Source organism: Nerophis lumbriciformis, linkage group LG04 (assembly GCF_033978685.3).
Source record: "Nerophis lumbriciformis linkage group LG04, RoL_Nlum_v2.1, whole genome shotgun sequence".
Lineage (NCBI taxonomy): Eukaryota > Metazoa > Chordata > Actinopteri > Syngnathiformes > Syngnathidae > Nerophis > Nerophis lumbriciformis.
Genome location: NC_084551.2, coordinates 27193460 through 27218259, shown reverse-complemented (window position 1 = coordinate 27218259; position 24800 = coordinate 27193460). Strand labels below are relative to the sequence as shown.

Below are 24800 nucleotides of genomic sequence, written 5' to 3'. Positions count from 1 at the left end.
ACCAAAACGCATCAATTGAATTAGTTTTAATTTGCCCCTTAAGTCATTCAGCAGATATGAAATCATGAAATGATGTTGCTGAATAAACAATATGTCTAATACTGTATTTTGGTATTTGACCACCCAAAATGTTGACACACACGTAGGACGGAGAATTCTCGTCTGTCTGTGTAGCACAAGCACCCATCTTGCAGCCGTAAAAATGAGTGCATGCAAAACGGGGATGAGTGTTGATAAATCACATTGAGTGTGCTGTATAATATATTTGCGTCTTCTCCTCCCAGTATCGTGGGCGTTTTGATGATCAGCATATGTTCTGCATTTTAACGAAGACAGAGACGCAAAATGGATTGCACACGTTGTTCTGCTCATTTAACAGACGCAATCCACTTGCGTAGATCAGCTTTGCATGTGCTATCAGGTTTGCACATCAGGCCCTTAGTGTTGTAAATATGGATATGAAGTGGAGTAGCGTCGAATAAATCCGAGTTTTCCTCCATTTAAAAGTAGGGGGTAAAATCTCAGTCCAGCCCAGTTAAACTGTATGTAATGTTCCTTATTTATTTTTGTTATTTATGGTTTACTCCCATGTGGTTGCTGCCTGATGTTCACACTCATAGTTAAAACGGCAGTCAAATAAATTGGAAACTGCTTAGAGTGGCGATGTAATCTAGCCTGTGCGACAAGAGTAAAAACATGGCGTAACAGTCCTTGGGAGCTTTACACCTGCATCAATGGGCAAAGCTGTAAAAAGTGGATTACATCATCAGTCAGCATGCACCTGTTCGTACACACACACACACACACACACACACACACACACACACACACACACACACACTTTGGTGGCAGCTAAGCGACGTCTCTGAAATGTAGGGTCAGTCATTAATAGAGTGGACCAGATGGTTTGTCTGTAACACGACTGTGCTGAATAGCCATGGGAGGGATGGATGGAGAAGTAGAAATAGTTGGTAGTGGAGAGGAGAAAAAAGAGGAGTAAGTATAAAATAAGTTAGGAATAGAATGAAAATAAGCTCTCAAAGGGGTTAAGGGGGGCATTGAGACCTGGAGTGGCACTGTGCTTTTAAAAAGTACTTGTCATGCTTGTTTATTTCTGGTGTACATGTTGGGACAAGCAAACGGACCATGGCACGAATGCAGTGGGGGCCAAGAGTGGGAGGAGGAATCACGCCCAAGTTCAACACGGTACAAATGGAGTATGACTTCACCGTTTATGTCCATTAAAAAAAAACAAAAAAAAACAGCAAGTCAAGGATTGTGAGATCATAGTGTTCAGTAGAGGCAGTGTATTCATTGTCAACAGGAGTATTGTGCTATATAATATAATTACTTTTCCTCATTTGTTTGTGGTAGCCTTAGTATTTATTTTATATTTCAATGGCCAGTTGGTATTGATGCAGAGAATGGACTAAATCAGGGATTGGCATATAATTTCAATTCCGTCTTGAAGCGAGTGCAAGAGACTGAACATGTCTGTATTCAAGAGTAATAGGTAGAAGGCGCCTCAGTGAGTGTCATGACAAGCTGGTCCTGTTTTATACACTTTATTTCAGTCACATGAGCTAACTTGGCTAACTTTAGCAACTCTCTCTTGTCCTGATGACTCTTGCGACGTGACCTACGGTGGCCCAGATGGACTACAAGGGAAATCTCACAACACTGAGTCTATGGTCAAACCAAGTTCTAATATGATCCAGTTTAAGAAACTGTTCGAACTCAGGGTGTTTACAAAGTACAAAAAACAAAAAAGAAGAATTTGGACAAACATGTTAAACTTAATTGAAAACTTAGGTTATCTTATTACTCTCATTATGTAAATTGCAACTTATTTAACTACTTTTTAAAATGTTCTTGTAATTAGACCATATTTTCAGTATATTAGATGGAATTGTTACCTTACATGTTTCGACTGTCATCTGCAGTCAGACTGCAGGTAAAAATTCCATCTAACAGTGACGTGCGGTGAGGTTCATGACTGGTGAGGCACTGACTTCGTCACAGTCAGATTTACAAACATGTGAACCCTAAAGAGTATCTTATTCACCATTTGATTGGCAGCAGTTAACGGGTTATGTTTAAAAGCTCATACAAGCATTCTTCCCTGCTTGGCACTCAGCATCAAGGGTTGGAATTGGGGGTTAAATCACCAACAATTATTCCCGGGCGCGGCGCCGCTGCTGCCCACTGCTCCCCTCACATCCCAGGGGGTGAGCAAGGAATGGGTCAAATGCAGAGGACAAATTTCACCACACCTTGTGTGTGTGTGACAATCATTGGTACTTTAACTTAACTTTAACTTTACACATACAAACTGTAGCACACAAAAAAGCACATTTAATAAAAAAAAAACGTTATTATGGTCTTACCTTTACTTATAAGTGCGGGAACAGTGGTGTTGGTGTTGGAGGAGTTGTGAATGAATGAAATATGAAATCCGTGCTGCAGTCTGCAGGTGCACCTAATGTTGTGTCCCTGCAGTCGTTCACGGCTCCTCCGGCGCGAGCAATGTTGTTTTTGCACTTTTTGGCTTCTTGTTAAGTGACTTTTTTTGGGTGGATTCGGTCTTGCACGTGGAGGGTTTGGGTGTGGGCTTTGGTTGGTGTGGCGCTCCCGTCGGGGGGTGCAGTCCGCGGCGGAGGTGCAATAACCGGCACCAGGAGGCGGGGTTACGCGAGCCTCACACAGTGCGTCTTCGCAGCAGTTTTATGATTGCTCAGCACAAGAAATACGTTAGACACATACAGTTGTTGACAAAATACACTGTACATTATATACCTCAGCTAACTACACTATGGAAATGTATAATATAATTCATATAGCAATACGGTCTCACTGCACAGCAGGCCAGCAGTTAGCCGAGTCCGCAATCCATGTTGAGGCACTGAGTGACGTGCCTCAACTGGCTGGTGATCACCGCACCGTCTCTTCTCAGTATTTGAACGGCAAATGTGAAAATTCAGCGATTTTGAATAAAAATAATCTAAAACTGGTGGAAATGGAAAATAACTTTATAGTATAATCACTGGATACATATAACAATTTAATTTTTTTTTTTTCTTTTTACATTTTTTTTCTTTCCATGATGGCAGGTGAGGCGGGGCCTCACCTGCCTCTTGTGACTGCACGTCACTGCCATCTAATATACCGAAAATATGGTCTTATTACCGTATTTTTCGGACTATAAGTCGCAGTTTTTTTTCATAGTTTGGCCGGGCTCCAGTGCGACTTATATATGTTTTTTTCCTTCTTTATTATGCGTTTTCGGCAGGTGCGACTTATACTCCGGTGCGACTTATACTCCGAAAAATACGGTACATATTTTTAGTATATGAATAAGAAGACATAAAGAACCTTTTTCAGCAACTTATTTAACTATTTACTGAGAACGTAATTATTTATGCTGTTAAATTGTGTACAAATTGAGAACAGGAAGTGAAATAAATGTTAGTATTTGCTATGAAATCAAAAAAAGGTAGGAATAAATAAACCCTGCTTCTTCCTACTCCTTTTCGGACATGTTGTAATGAGAAACTGGAAATATGTGATGTGTCATACTGTTGCTATATGCGTGTTCGAAATAAACTCGACCATAATCGTAACCATGGCACACTCAATAACTGTATTGACACCGCATTGATACTGTGTTGGTTAGGGATGGGATTTTATTGCAACAGCTCACAGTTCGATTAGATCCCAATTTTTGAGCTGACGATTTGATTCAGAATTGATTCTTGTTTCAACACGTTTTTGCTATATATTATTAGTTATAAAAATGGTGATAAAACCTTTTTAAAACAGATTACAGATTACAAAGGCTCCTCTTGCTGCTCACATAAGACAGAAAGTAAACGGTACATCGCCAAAAAACATATTTAAAAAGATATATTATAAAAAAATTAGATTTTATTTTTCATCGATAATGAATCGGGATATTGAGAATCGCGATTCCCAGATCGCAGTTCAGAGCCATTTGTGGGCCGTATTTTTTGGCTCTACACCGAACTTCATAGTTTAGTGTAATTGCAGCCCGTGCACTCCGGGCGGCTAATGGTGAAATATATCATGGCAATCTTGAATCCCACTGGAAAGAAGACTAACTGCAATAATGATGCAAACACAAACATTACAGCACAACAAACACACATTGGGCAACACAAAGAGCAACTTCCTGTAAGCAAACGGAAGTGTCTTTGATCATCCTGGGGTACTCCACAGTGTAAAAATATACAATGTTTACACTCAATTTTACCTTTAGAATTATTTAAGCCTACCATAGCTAAGCTGCCAGTAAAAGTACTTAACAAATGTAGTCCCATGCTTAAAATGTGATTCTAAAGTAAATACTTTGTGCGGCCCCACCCTCACCCAGGCTCTACCATCAGCAGGCCCCAGTAAATTGAGTTTGAGACCCCTGATTTAGATGGATGGTGGAGACGAAAAACGATGTGAGTCGCAGCACACCTCTCTTTTGACTTCATTTAGTGCGAGCTGTCACTTGTGATTTGAAAGAAGCGCTTCCTGATGAACACAGTTTGGCGCTTCAGAGTCAACTCATAGAGCAACTGTATCGGTTGCAAGTTATTTTTCTTAAAGTGACACACACGTTTAGCCATTGATCATTCATTGATGCTTCAGTATTGTTTGACCCATCCCTATTATTGAGTGGTATTTGGAATAAAACATTTGAATGAGAACACTTTGATTAGGTCATTTGCCATTTCTGCAAATCTGTAGTGTCTGGTAACCATCTGCCACATGTTTGCACTGCAAGAAAGAAGTCAACGGAGCTTCAGTGCCAATACATTGTTTTGTTTAACAACGCATAAAAAGTCAACCGGTGATGAATACAGGCGATCGCCAAAGGCTGATCTATTAGGCCAGCGGTCCAAGCCAAACGACTAATTAGTGAAGTAAAGAAAACACTGGAGATGGTCCAGCTGTGAGGAGGTCCAGGTGCTTTGTGGTATCTGTAAATTATTGCCTATTGTAGTCTGTGATATATGAGAGAAAGCCGCATGGAGGGCAGAGCAGAAGCAGATGGAAGGAAAATAAGACCACAGGGATGGCGAGAGAGACGAGTGCATGTAGAGAATATAAGGATGTGAATGCTATTAGCTTAGATCTCCATAATCATCCCCAGCTGACCGGAACTTAGCCTTGATAAATTGACTTGCTGAATTGCAACGTGTGTGTGTGTGTGTGTGTGTTTGAATGCAAGACAGAGTTTCGAGTGAGCAGCTGCTGAAGCGAGTGATGTCGGGGGGGCGTAAAAAAAGTGATGGTGAAAGAGATTAGTTGCTCTGGTGGGACAGTGTTTTTAATTTCCCCAGATTGTAATTGGTTAAGGACTCCATTACCCATGAGGCATTGGTGCAGCTGCTGTCAATGTAAAACATCTGGCCAGCTACTGGTAGCACCAGCTCAGAGTGTTGCTACCATTCATCTATGCCAGCGTGCACATGGAAACACATGCAGGCCCGTCCCAAATGCAAACTCTTCCTGTCTAACAGTCATCTTGGGAGACAATAATACTTGACCAGAGGCAACAGGCAGTAAGTGTCAGCTGATGCTTAAGTTGCTGTCAGGGGCCAGGTAGAGCCCGCACATGATTAATGAAGTGGGTGCATAAATAATTGAAGGGATACCATATTGCATTTGGTGGAGTGGGGGTGGAAGGGTTCTCCTTTGGGTTTTTGCTGCCCACTTTCAAGGATTAAAAATGACTAAAATCATGGTCCGTTAATCAAAAAGTTGAGGTTAAAAGATGTCCACATGAATACTAATCTTATGTGCAGTACAACTCTCTTCCACGTCTGCTGCGTACAATTTGACAACATTAATAGGCAAGGCAATTTAGCTTAAATTCAGGAGGCCCGTTCCAACTTTTGTGCAACACTTTGAAGTGGACCTATGATGAATTTCATCTTTTCTTACTTAATAATGCTGTTACAATGTCGGATACTGGTGTTAAACAACGCCAAAGCATCAAATTATAAGGTTCATTTTGGCGTGAGCTTGCACACAGTTTTGGATGCTTCTGTGGGGTTTTGCAGTCTTGCACACAAACTAAAAAACTGTTTAAAAAGGGATCTGTGGGGCAAAATGTACACTAAAGTTCATGTTTTTAATAGCAGGCTTAAGAACCACCTTTTTGATTTGGCTTTTACCTGATATTACAAACCCAGTTTCCATATGAGTTGGGAAATTGTGTTAGATGTAAATATAAACGGAATACAATGATTTGCGAATCCTTTTCAACCCATATTCAGTTGAATATGGGTTATCGGCCATGCTTGTGGGGGCGCTTTTGTGTCAACGCCCTGGTGGCCATGGTCTAATGACCTCCTGGTGCAGATGGCTCCTGTGATAGTGTTTATGCACATGTCTCCTCTGTACTCAGCCATGCAATCATTTGTTCATATAGTTGCATATGTGTGTATGTTATATGTGTGTGTGTGTGTTTGTGTTTGGTATCTGTGTCCGTGCGTGCGTATGTGTTAATGGGGGATATGGGTCACCGGGTTATTGTTTTTAACTTTGTAATTTTTTTTATGTATAAAAAACGCTTTATAAATAAAGTTTGATTGATTGATAAAGCATATCCAAAATGTATTATCTGGACCACAAGGACGTGTTTTAAATGTATATAAATTCTATACCTATTAGTCATAGCACCAGTCATACACTTGCCAAATACAGTATATACTGCATGTATAAAGTGTCAATATGGGGTGTCCAGATTTGTTCATACGACTGTACCTCTGCAAATCTTGTGGAGCCTACCTGTCAAATGTATTCTATAAGGCAGTGTTTTTCAACCACTGTGCCGCGGCACACCAGTGTGCTGTGAGATACAGTCTGGTGTGCCGTGGGAGATTAAAAATATTTTTAGCAAACCAGCAATTATAATCCGCAAATAATGTGTTGTTGTTGAGTGTCTGTACTGTCTAGAGCTCGGCAGAGTAACCATGTAATATACTCTTCCATATCAGTAGGTGGCAGCCGCGAGCTAATTGCTTTGTAGATGTCGGGAACATGGTTTGTGGTGATCACAATATGCAGATGACAGCGGGAGGCAGAGTGAAGGTAAAAAGGTATCTAATGCTTAAACCAAAAATAAACGAAAGGTGAGTGCCCCTAAGAAAAGGCATTGAAGCTTAGGGATGGCTATGCAGAACGAAACTAAAACTGAACTGGCTGCAAAGTAAACAAAAACAGAATGCTGGACGACAGCAAAGACTTACAGCGTGTGGAGCAGACGGCGTCCTAAAAGTACATCCGTACATGACGTGACAATCAACAACAAAATAGAGAACACTACACACAGGAAAACACCAAAAAAGTCCAAATAAGTCAGAGTGTGATGTGGCAGGTGGTGACAGTACACCTACTTTGAGACAAGAGCTATATTGGTGCATGCTTGGTTATGGTTTGAATTTATATCCAACAATTGCGAGAACAACTTTTTACTGTCAATATCAGCTACTGAGTTAATTTGTTTATGTTTTCTGCTAGTGGTGTGCCTACGGATTTTTCCAATGAAAAAAATGTGCCCTGGCTCAAAAATGGTTGAAAAACACTGCTTCAAACTTCTCCGTAATCACCGAACTGAAGATGCAGACACATTCCTAGTGGATATTGTACACCAGGGATGTGACATTATGGAAATTGAATATCTATCAATCAATCAATCAGTCAATCAAAGTTTATTTATACAGCCTTTAATCCCAAATGCCTCAAAGGGCTGCACAAGCCACAACGACATCCTCGGCTCACATCCCACATGATGTTAAAGGTCTTAAGAAACAAAATATGGATGCAACTATGCCTTATCAACCACTCAGGTTTCATCCAACTATGTCATTTTAGAATGGAAAATCAAAAGTGAAGTGAATTATATTTATATAGCACTTTTTCTCAAATGACTCAAAACGCTTTACATTGAGAAACCCATCATTTACATTTGAGCCACCTTTACACAGGTCTGGGTGGCATTGGGAGCAGGGTGGGTTGAATGTCTTGCTCAAGGACACAACAGCAGTGACTAGGATTGCATAAACTGGATTGGAATCTGGAACCCTCAAGTTTCTGCCTGGCCGTTCTACTATCTGAGCCACGCCAACCCCCAAATGTAACATGTTCATATACCACGCTTACAGTTGCACTTTAAATTATTCAGCTCCTCTTATTAAACTACATTAATTTAAACATTTCTCAAAATGTTGATTAATGGCCCCCAAAAAATGTGTCTTTAATATTGGATGTGTTGCGCTATTTAAATAGTTTTGCTGGTTTGCTCCTGTTAAACTTATGTGGGATGTATCATTTTGAGTACAACTCTGTCAGATCTTATCAATTTAACGTGTAATTTGTTATTATGTACAGGATAATTTTTTGCTTTTCCCCTCTTTCTTGGATCGAATGGACATTTTTGATCTTGACAAAACATTGCTACCGCTTAGCTATTAAACATTATCTTTATTGATTTCTCAAGTGATTAATGTTAAGCCTTAGTGGAACACTGTAATGAGGACAATTATTGGTTTCGGAGCACGCTACGTTATTATTTGAAAAAGCTCATCCTCATGCAGATGTCTCAAATCCGCAGCAAAGGTGTCATCACACATGTACTCTGTGTTATTCATCAAATGAGGATGGTTTTAAGTTGTGGGGAGCCTTGTGTGTGTTGCCTTTGCATTGTGTATGTGAGTGGAGCCATCCGTGTATTGTCACTGCCTCTTAGTCACAGCATCTGTCTCTAGTGACAACACCAGATGGATGTAATGGTAACAACTATTGTTCCTCATCACGTTGATGGCAAATGGACAAAAATCACACAGGCTTTGCATTGCCGTGTTGTTGACAGTATCCTAGATCAAGTTCTCTGGCTTAGCGATAACGCACACACATCTATATATGTGTGTGAGTGTGTGTGTGTGTGTGTGTGTGTATATACTGTATGTATGTATATATAGTATATGTGTGTGTATATATACTATATAGTATATGTGTGTGTATATATACTGTATGTATATGTATGTATGTATATGCATATGTGTATATATGTATTGTATGTATGTGTATGTATATGCATATGTGTATATATATGTATATATGTATATGTATATATACATTTATATATGTATATATATATATATATATATGTGTATGTATATAATGTGTATATATTTGTGTGTATATGTATATCTATAACGTGTATATATGTATGTGTGTGTGTAGATATATATGTATATATATATGTGTATATATATATATATATATATATATATATATATATATATATATATATATATGTATATATGTATATTCATGTTCATCCATAGATCTTTAACATGATATATTATCAAATATAAATATAATATGTATAATATATAATATACATATATAATGTAAATATAATATATGTATAATATACATATATAATATAAATCAATACAGTTAATTAGCCTGTTAGGTGGGTAACTATAGGAATTATTTGTGTTTATGTTGCACACGGACATATTTATATAAATAAAAATACACAGTGATTTTTTTAAATTGTGGATTACTGAGTTGTTTAGAGGACGGTCGGCTCGATGAAGTGCGCTGTAGTGGCGGTCGTGACTCGTGAGTTGCGTGTTCACTTCAAACTGACATTAACTCTAATTAGTGTGCATTATTTTGGCAAATAGGAGGAAACATGTTTGTGCTACAAACTATTTTGTGGTGTTGTTTCCTGGTTTGTGATAATTCCATGCTGATGATCATCTACCCGTGCATAGTAGTGACACTAGAACTGAAAGGGATAGCATGTTATAGTTATGACGGTCATCTGGATAAAGAAATACCGTACAGTATCATTAGTCTAGAATCTTAACGGTCTTCTTGGACCGACCCAATTAGGAACCAGTTCCAAAAATACCGGTACACAGTATACATCGTTACACTGCAATCTTTAATTGTTTACATAATTTTGTCATGCATTGCTTAGTTGTGTTATTTTCATACAGTGGTTTTTGTTAGTTTGTATTGTCTGTCAATTTTGAAGTTTACACATAACTCTAAGCCGGTGTGAGTGTGAATCGTTGTAGAAGCTTATGGGAGATTGAGAAATCCTAACCTGCGGTTACATCTTTGTTGGGTTTCGCACACACACATGGACACTCAAAGAGAGATGGGATGAAGGGGTGGCAGAAGTAGGCAGAATGGTTGTAAGGAGAGATGATGAGAGGATTTCTCTCACCTAAGGTGCTCTAGGCAGAAAGAGTGAGAGACACCGACTAAGGGGGAAGGTTGGGTAGAGAGTGAAGAGTGAATAAGTATGAGTTCTCTGCCCCTGTGGGGAAATATAAGGGATAGGAAAGGGGAAGAGGTGAGGCTACCGAGGGATATGCGGAAAGGCAAAGAAAAGATTGAGAGAGACAGGTTTTGAGACTCTGGTGAGCCCCTTGACTCAGGACGCTAGAGGGATTCAGGTGAAAACAAAAGAAAGTGTGAGCTCAATGAACATGGGAAATGATTATAGGATTGGATTGGCCAGAACAGCCTTGGGTGAACAAAAAATGAGAAGGAGATAGAGAGTGGCCATTGGGAAGAAGTGATGGGTGAACATAGGATTCGGGGATGTAAAAAGTCTGACAAAAGGAGTCACAGCAACAGTTCTCTCCTTCTAGAACCTATGGCTTAATATTTTAAATTCACCCTTGTCTTTGCTTATTTACATTATTTTATTTGGTCTTGGTTTGCAACTTGCTTTAAACACCCATCTTTGTGGCTTTTCTGTGTGCAATTTCATGTAGGAAGTTTTCTCCTGGTGGTAAGCCACAATCAGAACCATGTATGGTTAATTTCCAACCAATTCCAATGATCAAGGTTCTGGCACAAGATTTGGAATTGGTTCCCGTACGCTACATGGCTACCAATATGGATGTGCGTGTTATGATCCACTGCCCGGATCATATTCTGTTTACGTTTACAAGTCACTTGTGTTTTCAACACCTCTTGAGTTTGTTTGTTTCTGTTGACATGACTGCAGATTGCGCTCAGCTGCCTCTGGTTAGTGTTCGAGACGCTCACCTGTTGTCCGGGCACTAATCAGAAGGCTATTTAGTCTTTGCCCTGGCCTCACTCGGTCTGGCTTCCTAATTTGCTATTTGCAACAGATGACGACTTTTGTTACTTGCTCTGTACCTGCTAGCTTTCACGCTAGGCTCTTGTTACTTGCTAGCTCCCACTCTAGTCCATTTAGTTTTTTGCCTTAAGTGCTATGAGCACATTTTTCTTTGTTCCTTCTGATTTATTCCTTAAATAAATAATTTTCTTACCTTCACGCTGTGTCTGAAGCCCGTCTGCATTTCTGGGAGAACGAGCCCCGCATTACCATGCGACCCGGTCGTCACAGTGCGGTCAGAGCCTCTTCTGCCATGATGAAATATAAAAAAATGTATGGTAACATCAAACAAATATAGTGGAACCTCGATTTACGAACCTAATTGGTTCTTTACCATGGTCGCCAACCAAAAGATTTGAGTTCCCCATAAGAATCAATGTTAACATGAATAATTGGTTCTAGCCTTGACAAAAGTCCCTATTTTAGTTAAAAAACAGTTTGGAGCCTCTATAATGTATATACACTGTGTGTGTGTGTGTGTGTGTGTGTGTGTGTGTGTATATATATATATATATACACACACACATATATATATATATATATATATATATATATATATATATATATATATATATATATATATATATATATATATATATATATATATACACACACATATATATATATATATATATATATATACATACACACACACACACACACGTTAGGTCAGGAAAAAACACAGAGGAAATATCATCCCAACAAGCCTGTTTCGCAGGTTTCCCTGCTCGTCAGGAGATTTTATTTAAAAATTACCTAAGGATTTTGAATGCTAGACAGCACATCTCTCTCTAATTTTTGCGTATTTCCAGTATGACAGATCTGAAACTATGGTCAGAGTACAGAAGTGTTACTCCAGTGACGTCAATCTACGGAAATTACCAAAGAAATGATATTCAAAATGGCTGACTGAATTTATGGTATTTTGTGATGTTTACACGGTATGTTCACATACTTTGTGGATTGTACATGCAATTGGATTTGGTTTAATAGATACAATGAAGTATATAAAGTCAACTTGTTTTTCCATTCTACTGGTACTTTAAAGCATTTCTGATCACACAAAGTGGTCTAAAAGAGGCTGACACCCTGTGTGTACAGGAAGTGATGTTATTAAAATGGCAGCTCCTGATGGCTTCAAGCAGCATGCAAAATGAATGAATGAATGAAGCCTTCGCCAAGACACGGTCCGCACACAGATGCATATTTGGCCCAATGTAAACGGTCATAAACCAAAAAGGACGCAAATAGAGACGTTCGTGAGTCGAGGTTTTCACTGTAAATGACTGCATACATGAGAACTGTAGCAGCCTTATAAGTGAATAAATAGACAGGTTGACGGTGTTGTCGCATTGTGTCACACTTACTAATTTCCCCTTTTCAGTTGGTTATTCTCTGTTGTAACACATTACAGTTAGACTTATGTTGAAGTGTACAAAATATGTATTCTTTATTTTTACACTTAACATTCAAGCTAGTATAACATAGTCGGTCCTCTCCTCCTCCCTCTGTGTTTGTCCTAGATTTAAATACAGAACATTCTGCATTCCGTCATTTACCATACAGTTCATGAAGAATTGTTGTTTTGACATCTGTCCATCATTCAGAATTGTCCACGGTCTAATTGTGACGCATCAAATAATCAGTCATTTATCTTACCTCGGGTACACCATGACTTTGTACAACCTGTGGTTCCTGTAATATGCAACCTGTATGAATGTTGATCAGAGCACGACAAGTTAAAGTTTAAAGGCCTACTGAAATGCGATTTTCTTATTTAAACGGGGATAGCAGGTCCATTCTATGTCTCACACTTGATCATTTCGCGATATTGCCATATTTTTGCTGAAAGGATTTAGTAGAGAACATCGATGATAAAGTTCGCAACTTTTGGTCGCTGATAAAAAAGCCTTGCCTGTACTGGAAGTAGCAGACGAGTAGCGTGACGTCACAGGTTGTGGAGCTCCTCACATCTGCACATTGTTTACAATCATGGCCACCAGCAGCGAGAGCGATTCGGACCGAGAAAGCGACGATTTCCCCATTCATTTGAGCGAGGATGAAAGATTCGTGGATGAGGAAAGTGAGAGTGAAGGAGCGATTCAGATAGGGAAGATGCTGTGAGAGGCGGGTGGGACCTGATATTCAGCTGGGAATGACTAAAACAGTAAATAAACACAAGACATATATATACTCTATTAGCCACAACACAACCAGGCTTATATTTAATATGTCACAAATGAATCCCGCATAACAAACACCTCCCCCCTCCCGTCCATATAACCCGCCAATACAACTCAAACACCTGCACAACACTCTCAATCCCACAGCCCAAAGTACCGTTCACCTCCCCAAAGTTCATACAGCACATATATTTCCCCAAAGTCCCCAAAGTTACGTACGCGACATGCACATAGCGGCACGCACGTATGGGTAAGCGATCAAATGTTTGGAAGCCGCAGCTGCATGCGTACTCACGGTACCGTGTCTGCGCTTCCAACTCAAAGTCCTCCTGGTAAGAGTCTCTGTTGTCCCAGTTCTCCACAGGCCAATGGTAAAGCTTGACTGTCATCTTCCGGGAATGTAAACAATGAAACACCGGCTGTGTTATCCGGCAAAACAGTCAGGGGGTGCATTCTACGGCGGGGGTGCGTTATCCGGCACAACACCTGCCGCAATACACCGCTTCCCACCTACAGCTTTCTTCTTTGCTGTCTCCATTGTTCATTGAACAAATTGCAAAAGATTCACCAACACAGATGTCCAGAATACTGTGGAATTTTGCGATGAAAACAGACGACTTAATAGCTGGCCACCATGCTGTCCCAAAATGTCCTCTACAATCCGCGCAGACGTCATCATACCGAGACGTTTTCAGCAGGATATTTCGCGCGAAATTTAAAATTGCACTTTAGTAAGCTAACCCGGCCGTATTGGCATGTGTTGCAATGTTAAGATTTCATCGTTGATACATAAACTATCAGACTGCGTGGTCGGTAGTAGTGGGTTTCACTAGGCCTTTAAAACAATGTCAGTGCCTCACTTAGTATGAGCCTCACCTCATGTTAATTGACATGAGGCACCTTTATCTATGATTGACTTTTTGACATGAGTACTTATCCTCTCATGTCAAATGTTGTCTTTCTTTCATTTAGCTTGCCAACGTTCAGCATCATTCACGGTGCGAGCCGTCTTTGTCTGCTGGATGACACTTGCAGTGGATCTTTTATCCTGTCTTCGTCCAGCTTTCTGCGTCTATCTTGAAGCTGAAACTCTAATGATTTATGGAAGCAGAGGGACCTGTAGTTTGTCTGCTCCCTATGTACAGAACTGGCCTGAGGACACTGGATCCAGTGCTTTACATATCTGCACTGATAAGAATAGAGCCAGAGAAAGAATGGCAATGGTTAAAAAGTCCCTTTTAGCTGTAGTGGCATAGACATACATCCTTTCCTGCTCACAGCCAGACGTGGCCTAATCAGCGAGCTAATTACGTCTCTGTGTAATGTGCGTCAGCTTCATGTAACTGATTGCATTAACAACTGCCACATATCAAACAGTCACGTCTCCCGCATGTGCGTCTTATATCGCATTATGGGATTGCAAAGGTTAAGGACGGTTTTTGGGCACAGATTAAAGCGAGAAATATTCTCCGATACGGCTGGTGGCAAAGAAAATGTCCTGTCTTCTGCTCTCTTTTGTGTCTGTGTTCATTTTATATTTGACAAATTTAATGAATCCCCGTCGGCATTGCTCTTAGCCATAATGACCTTTACCCATCTGCTGAAGTTACCCCGTAAGTTAATAAGTCAAGATGTATCGCATGTCTCATATCTTTACACCATATGTCATGTTTTTATCTAAAAGTCGACTGAGCGAATTTGACAGGTCCTGAACTAGCACTATGTCCAAGCCAGTGTTCTTGGGCCATAATCAAGTTAACTATCAATCAGATGTTTTTGTTGATATTTCAGCATACTTTATTTACCTTTCCTTTCCATGTATCTTTTTTTTTTTTATTACTCGCAGAAGAAACAACGGACAAAAGAACTGTCTCAACTCTTTCACTCCTACAACCCATATGACCACAAGGTAAGACTTTTTTTTTGTTGCTGTTTTCAAAACTGTTCCGATGTTCTTTGGTCTTTGTTTCCCCCTTTTTCTTCATCAACATGTTGTCTTCCTTAATGGGCCACATAAGAACCCTATACTTGACATTGAATCATGTCTGTCATCACTCTTGTCTTGAGTATTGTGGTACTTTTGTTGTGCACTTCTGAGGGTCATCTCTTCTCAGCAATATTGCGGATACGAGTGTGTTAAGTGTTGGTTCCTGATTGCAATGGGACCCCTGAAACAGATGTTGACAGCAAATTTTTTTTTTTTTTTGAGGAGGATGTTCAAGATTTAACTACAGTATACAGTATATTGATGGATACTAGTGTTGTCCCGATACCAATATTTTGGTACCGCTACCGGTACCAAAATTATTTCGATATTTTTTGATAATTTTCTAAATGAAGGGGACCACAAAAAATTGCATTATTGGCTTCATATTAACAAGTAATCCATCCATCCATTTTCTACCACTTGACCCTTTTGGTGTCACGGGGGGTGCTGAAGCCTATCTCAGCTGCATTTGGGCGGAAGGCGGGGTACACCCTGGACAAGTCACCACCTCATCGCAGGGTCAACACAGATAGACAGACAACATCCACACTCACATTCACACACTAGGGCCAATTAAGTGTTGCCAATCAAACATAATATCAATTTGAAAAAAACGAAAGATGATGTTGTGATGCCAAAAAATATTGACGTGATGATAGTAGTATCGACTAGATACGCTACTGTATTTGGTATCATTACAGTGGATGTTAAGTGTAGATCCACCAATGGCGTTTGTTTACATTTTGACGCCGGAGAGCTACGGTGTGTAGTGAAGCATGTTAAACTATTCCTCGTCCTGCAGGGATGATACTTGTAAGAAACTTACTTTATTTGTTGCCATGGAGGCGAGGATTAGTCTTTTAGAAGTAGCTAAAACACTGCCGACTGCGGCAGGACTTTAGCCGCTAGCTAGCTAGCCATGTCTTAAAGCACCTCTTCCGGTGGGCATTTCAGTGTTATAACTTCAGATTTATCGTTAGTTTTCAAGCCAAAATATGTCCGTTTTCCCTTTTCTGTCTACACACTGTGTCTGTTTGTAAGTACTTTGTGATTGTGCGCTACCAAACATGCTCGTCGGCTCGTAAACCAGCAATGACACGATGTGAGGACGGACGGGGGGGCGACTGGTACTTTTTAGAGGCGGTATAGTACCGTATATGATTCATTAGTATCACAGTACTATACTAATACCGGTATGCCGTACAACCCTAATGGATACCCATTGAATTCAATGATACCAACAGTTTGGCGTACAAGGAAACAAGCACCAGTGAGTGAATACTGCGCAAATATTGGTCATTAATACTATCTTAGAATAATTTTTGTTTGTAACACAAGTCAGATATTTGAGGTAGAACCTCGCTTGCTGCACCTATTAGGGACAAGTACCTCCTGTAGTTCGCTACTTTTATAGATACTAATCGAATTCGGTCTATACTACCCAGAACTGATTCATGTGAAATCTAATGGTGTCATAACAAGCTAGAAGTAGCGACGCCTTTCCCAGCAGCGTGTCGGAAACGCTGCTGCTTTTTCAACCGATAGCGATTCCTGTAGTTTAGCTGTTTTTAGACCCATGTAGAGACGTATCGTCCATAAAAGCTACAAGCTACAAAGTGAGAAGATGGACTTCAAATCCATCCATCCATCACTGCTTGTACCACCCGGGGGGTTTGGGACAAAAAAATACGGAGAGACTTCACGATGATTGGTTGGTTTACATATGAGAATATCCATGATGGGTCAGGATTGGCTATGATTAGGGTAAAACATTACAGCAGGCCAATCAGAGGCAAGCGAGGACGGGTCATGACACTTTAAAAACAGGAAGCAAAATCAAAACACATTGCTCGCAGCAGTGTCAGAAACTACATGGGGCGAGGGTCTTGTTTAAATATATATTCTTTCCAGGGTGCATTAATAGGCCATTGACCGATACTTTCATTTCATTGACATTCATTTTTAACATATAAACATTCAGGTTTTTTTTTTTTTGCTAACTTGACAATACACAGCGGTGTGAGCAAACCACTCAGGGAGAGAGAAGCCAGAGGTGGGACCAAGTCATTGTTTTGCAAGTCACAAGTAAGTCTCAAGTCTTTGCCCTCAAGTCCGAGTCAAGTCCCGAGTCAAGACAGGCAAGCCCCGAGTCAAGTCCAAAGTCAAGACTGGAAAGTCTCAAGTCAAGTCCTAAGTCCTGCATTTTGAGTTTCGAGTCCTTTCAAGTCCTTTTAACCACAGACTAATATATTAACACAGATTGTGTATGCTTTTCAAACGCTGTATTTATTTATTAAAACAAGTGCATTTTAAATTGCAGGAAAGAAAATTGTGCTGACATTGCACTTTATAATAGCACTATTAACCAGTCATTTTAAACATGAACTCATTCCTTTACAGAACAAACACATTGAAAAATAAAGTGCAAATGTACTTATTTGTACAAAAGTGTTAACATTGAAAAAACATGACATATACGTGAACATAACAAAAAAGTTGTACTTTTTATATGTCAGGGCCCTATGCTGCATTGCATTTGCAAAAGACCAAATTAGCCAAGAGTCTGTCAGTCATTTGTGCACGATGGGGGCGTAGTATGATGCCACCATGGCTGAAAACTCGCTCCACTGGAGCACTGGAGGCAGGCACTGCCAAGACTCTCATGGCCACTCGGAACAGTGAAGGAAGAGTCTTCATGTTCAATGCCCAGAACAAAAGGGGGGAGAGAGTTGTTTTGGGTTGGTGCACTACTTGTAAGTGTATCTTGTGTTTTTTATGTTGATTTAATTAAAAAAAGAAAAGAAAAAAAAATTATTTCTTGTGCGGCCCGATACCAATCGATCCACGGACCAGTACCGGGCCGCGGGCCGGTGGTTGGGGACCACTGAGGTAAACAACCAACAGTATGTCAGAAAGTTAGCTAAAACGGTACACATATTCATAATATAGTATACATTTTAACTGACCTTTATTTTACTATTTTTGTCTTTTTTTAGGTGGCTAAAATACTTGGTGCTGCTGACCGCCGTCTAACGTTACGTGTGATGTATTGACTAACGTAACCCTGCTTAAAAAAAATCACTGAACAAAAAGTATGAATAAGGTAGTGAACTGCAACAGATTCCCGTGTTTGCAATAACGTTATAACGTTAGCAGTGAGTTTACAGCCTCACTGATTTAACTACACAGCAAATAAAAGTCACGTTACTTAGCCAATAAACGTTATCTTACATTCAAAACTTACCGTTCTTTGTGCAACTTCAAATGCCGGACGAAGTTGGAAGTTGTTGCCTCTCCATCAGTAATTTTCGAACCGCATGTGTTGCATACTGCAAACCGTTTTGTGTTGACCACCTCGTAATTTTTATACCCAAACAAAATTATTTTAGGTATCATTTTTTGTTCACTGGCGTGTGGTTTGGACATGTCTTCTTCGTTGGTTGTCTTGCAATTTGATTGGATGAATGCTGTGTGATGAAAACAAAGTAGATCTAATTTGATTGGCCGTTGTACTGAGACCACACCAGCTGACACACGCAACGCTGATAGACAAGTACACAATAAAAAATACGGCGCGCTCCCGAATAACTTTTTCATCTTTGGGTTTTGGGGAAAGTAGCAAGTCATGTCAAGTCATGTCAATTCAAAAGGCTCAAGTCCAAGTGAAGTCACAAGTCATTGATGTTAAAGTCTAAGTCGAGTTGCAAGTCTTTTTACATTTTGTCAAGTCGAGTCTAAAGTCATCAAATTCATGACTCGAGTCTGACTCGAGTCCAAGTCATGTGACTCGAGTCCACACCTCTGAGAGAAGCTATGGGAAAGTGTTAATTCCGATTATCACATGCTGCTTAGTTAACATGGGTGTAAAAGTTACATAGGATTCTAGTCCTGGCACACAAATATGTTTACTTTTATTGAGTACAGTTCATGTAAATATATAGTTTGTTAATGTCTGTTTTGTGAGACAAATGTTTTGCACTTCATATTTTGCCACTGTGGCTTTTGTTGAAACAGCAATTTAAAAGTCCCGCCAATAGAGAGTATATGTATTTTGGTGTTTATTTAATATTATTTAACTGCCTTTAATTAGGGACCGAGTCCCTTTGGGACAGAGGACCCTATTGTATTTCTAGCGTTTTATTATTATACCGCCGCCTCTTTGAGCTGTAATTTGACCCCCTTAACATGCTTCAAAACTCATCAATTTGGACACACACATCAAGACTGGTGAAAATTGTGATCTAATCAAAAAACCAAACCCCAAAACTCAAAATTGCGCTCTATCGCCCGCTAGGAAGAAAACACAGACAAAACTGCCTGTAACTCCCAGTAGGAATGTCGTAGAGACATGAAACAAAAACCTCTATGTAGGTCTCACTTAGACCTACATTTCATACACAAATCAACAGGAAGTTTGCAATTCCCCCTTCAAAACGAAAGTTGTGTAAAAACAGTCACCTTTTTTCAAACATTATCTCCTCTGAGCGCGTTTGTCGTGTCGGCTTCAAATTAGCACAGGAGAGAGATTGAACCTTTCTGATTAAAAGTTAATGAAAGAATTTTAATTACTGCTCCGGTTTGGATGTTATTAGCCCTCAAATTCGGTCCCGTCCATCGCTGCTTGCAGCTTTAATTTAATTTGTTTCCAGTGTTTTGCCCCCACATTTTGAACATGGTACCGCAATTTTGCAAGTTAAAATCATTCATTAAAGTTTTAAATGTTGAAATGGCCGATGAACGGCATGTTTCCACTTTGTGTTTATTTTAATAAACAATCCAACTGAGCATGTACTCTCTGCCTATTTGTTTTGTGGAAAGTTGTACATTAAAGTTGAGATATATATGTATGTATATATATATATATATATATATATATATATATATATATATATATATATATATATATATATATATATATATAGTGTTACTGTTACAAGCAACTTTTGCCATGTAGCTTGTAGTGTAGCTTGCTACAAATCTGTGGGGATAGCTTCACCTGTAGCTCTGCTACATTTAAAAGTTAAAGTTAAAGTACCAATGATTGTCACACACACTCGGTGTGGTGAAATTATTCTCTGCATTTGACCCATCACCCTTGATCACCCCCTGGGAGGTAAGGGGAGCAGTGAGCAGCAGCGGTGGCCATGCCCGGGAATCATTTTTGGTGATGTAACCCCCAATTACAACCCTTGATGCTGAGTGCCAAGCAGAGAGGTAATGGGTCCCATTTTTATAGTCTTTGGTATGATTCGGCCGGGGTTTGAACTCACAACCTACTGATCCCAGGACGGACACTCTAACCACAATCAAGAGTAACTAGTAGCATAGTCTACTACATTTTCCAATTGGTTTGCCCATCACTGCATATTTCTATACCTTGTCTGATTGCAAACCCGGCACCAGCTCAAGCACTTGGTTGATAAACAAGCAGTCACTAGTCGACTCAGCTGAACTGCCTCTAGGTAATGTTGCAATTTTGCATGCCAGCAGCCCAGGAAAAGGCGTTCAAAAGTACAGCAAGGCTTTACTTTTTAAAATGCGCTAGCTCGATGCTAATCTACATTGGATTATCTTTAGACTTGCTAAAGATTTAGCATTAGTGATTTTAGATTATTTCAACACCTCCAAATTTGGTAATGAAAACTACAATGGAGATGCATGTTACAATCAAACAGCTGGTGTGTAATAACTACAATACTTACAGTATAAACACTTTGAAGAGCTCAACAAAAGAAAAGACTGGCACATTCAACTTAATGACAAAGACTATTTCCTGGCAAGGGAAACACCGTAGTCTTTACACTGCTGCCATCTAATGTCTTGGAATTGCAATTGCGTGTACATAATACCATGCAGTACAGTATTTGCCAATACACATACGTATAATAAATCTAAATAGCTGAACAGCACAGCTTAGTGTTAAATGTTCAGTTAAAACATTTAGTTCGATACCGTTGAGCACCAGGACTGTATTGATTCAAATGTGAAAGGTAACCATCCCAAGCACCTGTCCAATGAGGCAATACTGCACAGCCCACCATTTTCCAATAGAAAACATGGAAATTAAATTTGAATTCAAACTGTTATCATCTTGAAACCTTTATTAAAATACTAACATTTTTAGCAAAGAAATTGACCGGTGAAGACTCACAATCATTCAGTTGTGTACTCACTTTAATGATCCATGTCATGTAGTAGAGTCACGTAAGAAGAGAAGATGACTAAAGGTGGGGGGACCCGCATTCAAAATGCATGCATCACACATTTTTGCCATTCTTGTAACTGTGAAAAAAATCCTTTTAATGAGTAAATGTTGAAACCGCACATTTCATACTTACTACAGAAGCACATGTTTGATTGCTATGCTTTCCAATTGCTATGATGCAATGAGATATTGATCTTGTTCCTCTCTACCATCACTGGTACCCTTCCCTGGTGGCTTCACAAAAAGCCAAAGCAAAGCACACTAACCTAAGGGCTCTCAAAATACACTGAATTCTCACAAGTTTTAATCAATTTGTACTACTTAATAGTTATTCCAACCTGTGGTGGATTCAGTCATAGGCGCCGATCTACATTTCTGCCAGTGGGTGCTCGGACGGGCGGTAAATCTGACGCTACTTTTCTTAGCATGCGCGGTTCTTGCTTGGTGGTGAGAAATAATTTGCCATCAATCCCACGTGGGTGCTCGGCATTGTCCGTGGGTGCTCGGGCCTCGAAGCACGCACGAGATCGGCGCTTATGCATTCAGTTGCTTGCTCATAATTTGGAAGGACACACCTGTTTTAGGTCCTACACTTGACATTGCATGGCAGAGCACACATCAAGAATGAAGTCTAAGGAATTGTCTTTAGACCTATAGGATAGGATGGTCCTGAGGCACAAATCTGGAGAAGGGTGCAGAAAAATATGTGCTGCTTTGAAGGTTCCAATGAGCACAGTGGACTCCATCATCCGTAAAAGGAAAAAGTTTGTAACGACCAGGACTCCTCCTAGAGCTGGATTAGAGCTGCAACATTGCTCTGTGGAGAGAGAAGAATCTTCCACAAGGACAACCATCTCTGCAGCAAACCACCACCAATCAGGTAGTGGCCAGACGGAAACCGTTCCTTTGTAAAAGTTTGCCAAAATGCACTTAAAAGGCTCCCAGATCATTAGAAACAAAATTCTCTGGTCTGATGAGACAAAGATTAAACTCTTTGGTTTGAATGCCAGGCGTCATGTTTGGAGGAAACCATGCACTGCTCAATGTACAGAGACGTCCTGGATGAAAACCTGCTCCAGAGCGCTCTTGAACTCAGACTGGGGTGACACTTTATCTTTCAGCAGGACAACGACCCTAAGCACACAGCCAAGATATCAAAGGAATGGCTTCAGGACAATTCTGTAAATGTCTTTGAGTGGCCCAGCAAGCTTGTGGCATTGTGTTTAAAAAACAAACAAACGTGTGTCTGTCATTGCTGCCAAATGTGCATCAACAAAGTGTTGGGCAAAGGCTGTTAATACTATATGTACATGTGATGTACTTGTATTTTATTTTTAATACATTTGCAAAAAAAAATTCTAAAAAAAATTTTTTTTGCATTGTCATTATGGGATGGATATGTGTGTAGAATTTTGAGGACAAAAATTAATTTATAAAATTTTGGAATAAGACTGTAACATAACATGCGGGAAAAGTGAAGCGATGTGAATACTTTCCGGATGGACTGTAGTTTTCAAAATGAATTCAAATTCATGGAATTGAAATGGAATTTGAAAGACATTCTCAAATTTTGGGGGGGAATTGTTCGCAAGCCTGCTATTCACACATGAACTGATTGGCAACAAGCACATGCTTGAATTTTTTTCCATGTTTGCTGGTTGCTGCAACTTGTAAGTACGCTGTTTTGATTCACATTTCTTGATAATAGGCAAGATTGAAGCCTTTTATTGAGGTATTGACTTTAGTGCAGTCTGGGATTGAGGGATTCTCCTTTGTAGTGCATTTGAGAGCCAAAATGATTGTGTACACTGTTGGGATGAATGGCACGTGGGCAATGCACCATTGATGTTGGACCTGGGCATAGCCTAAACATTACCACCAATAGGTTCCATTGATGATGTCTTTTTTCTATCCTGATCTTGATCTATGTGTGGGATTCAAAATGAAGAAGACATTTTCAAAAGTAAATCCTCTGTGTGCAGACAGAATCAAAACACCACAAGACAGTATTACACACACACAAATAGGTATAGTTAAAAAATGTGCGGATCAGAAATACACTACATACAGTACACTGTCGTAATTCAACTTATCATTCATCTCAATTTGTTCCACAACCAAGCTCGTAACAATGGCCATTGAAATGAATTTATAAAAAAATAACCAGTGCTTAGCCCTATCAAAGCACTACACTTTTAACATCCAACATGACTTTTAAAAAGATAACAAATCGATAATACATTTTGTTTGAAGAAACAACACAATAGCATGTACTACAATCAACTACAGTCGTTTTATGAAATAATGTAATAATATTGTTCAGTGTTCAGCTGTACCGTCAGTCGTGTAACAATAACTGAGTTGCAATCACGTGACCTCGAGGCACTTCCAGATTTCAAGCGATGGTCTAGAGTCCCATTAGGCTGCAGTTTATTTACCTGAATCAGTGCAGATTTAGGTGTATGTTGAAAGGTTTAGAGGTAAACACCAAAGCGATTCTGAAAAAATATTTTAAATGGGAATATTTATTAAAAATATTTAAACCATTTATCATTACCAAGAGGTTACCACATGGTCTTTAGAGAAGAAAAGATTAGAGGCACATTATTTCTTTACATCCGGAGGGCTCCACAAATTAAGCATTAATCCGTGACAGACAAAGTTGGATTTATTCATGCATCATTAAGTAACTTATTTGATTGACATAACGAGTGCCGTGCTGCTGTGATCGTGACGCTAACTGCTGACTGCAGTTGATTTCCTGCTACAAATATTAGTCTTATCTACAATTCATTTCTGCAGTTGTTTTTATGGTGTGAAGTTCCTATTTTGTCTCATTATTCAGCTATAGATGTCCCTGTTGTTCTACAATGTTTGCTGGCGATATTAAGATTCAGTATATGCTGTTGAGCCTACGAGAGATTGATTCATCTACTTTATTAATACTATTAAGGATTTTTTCTTGATGCTGAAAAATATCACCAAATACGCCATAACGTGGTCACCCGTGTCAAATAAAGCACTTGTCTTTCCTGCACAACAACTAAACTGTTAGTTTCTTTTATGAAAATCGAGAAAGAAAATACGGTGGATTGGACCAACAATCACAATGTTTATTACAAGACGTTAGTTTATTTGCACAAGCAGGTCTTTATAGTTATATTTAGGCATAGCAACCACAAAAGAACACAAACTGATGTGATCTATTGTCCTTTCCGTACGTTTATTTCTGCT

The 24800-nt window shown here is 39.5% G+C and overlaps 1 protein-coding gene across 1 annotated transcript in view; it reads left to right on the top strand.

Annotated features, from left to right (window-relative positions):
- The window catches only part of cdkal1 (CDK5 regulatory subunit associated protein 1-like 1), a 532667-nt gene that overhangs the window by 387527 nt on the left and 120340 nt on the right, over nucleotides 1-24800 (top strand). Inside the window, exon 12 of the mRNA XM_061951156.1 lies at nucleotides 15221-15283. Within this exon, the coding sequence (XP_061807140.1) occupies nucleotides 15221-15283 (63 nt within the window). The remainder of the gene's footprint in view (nucleotides 1-15220; nucleotides 15284-24800) is intronic.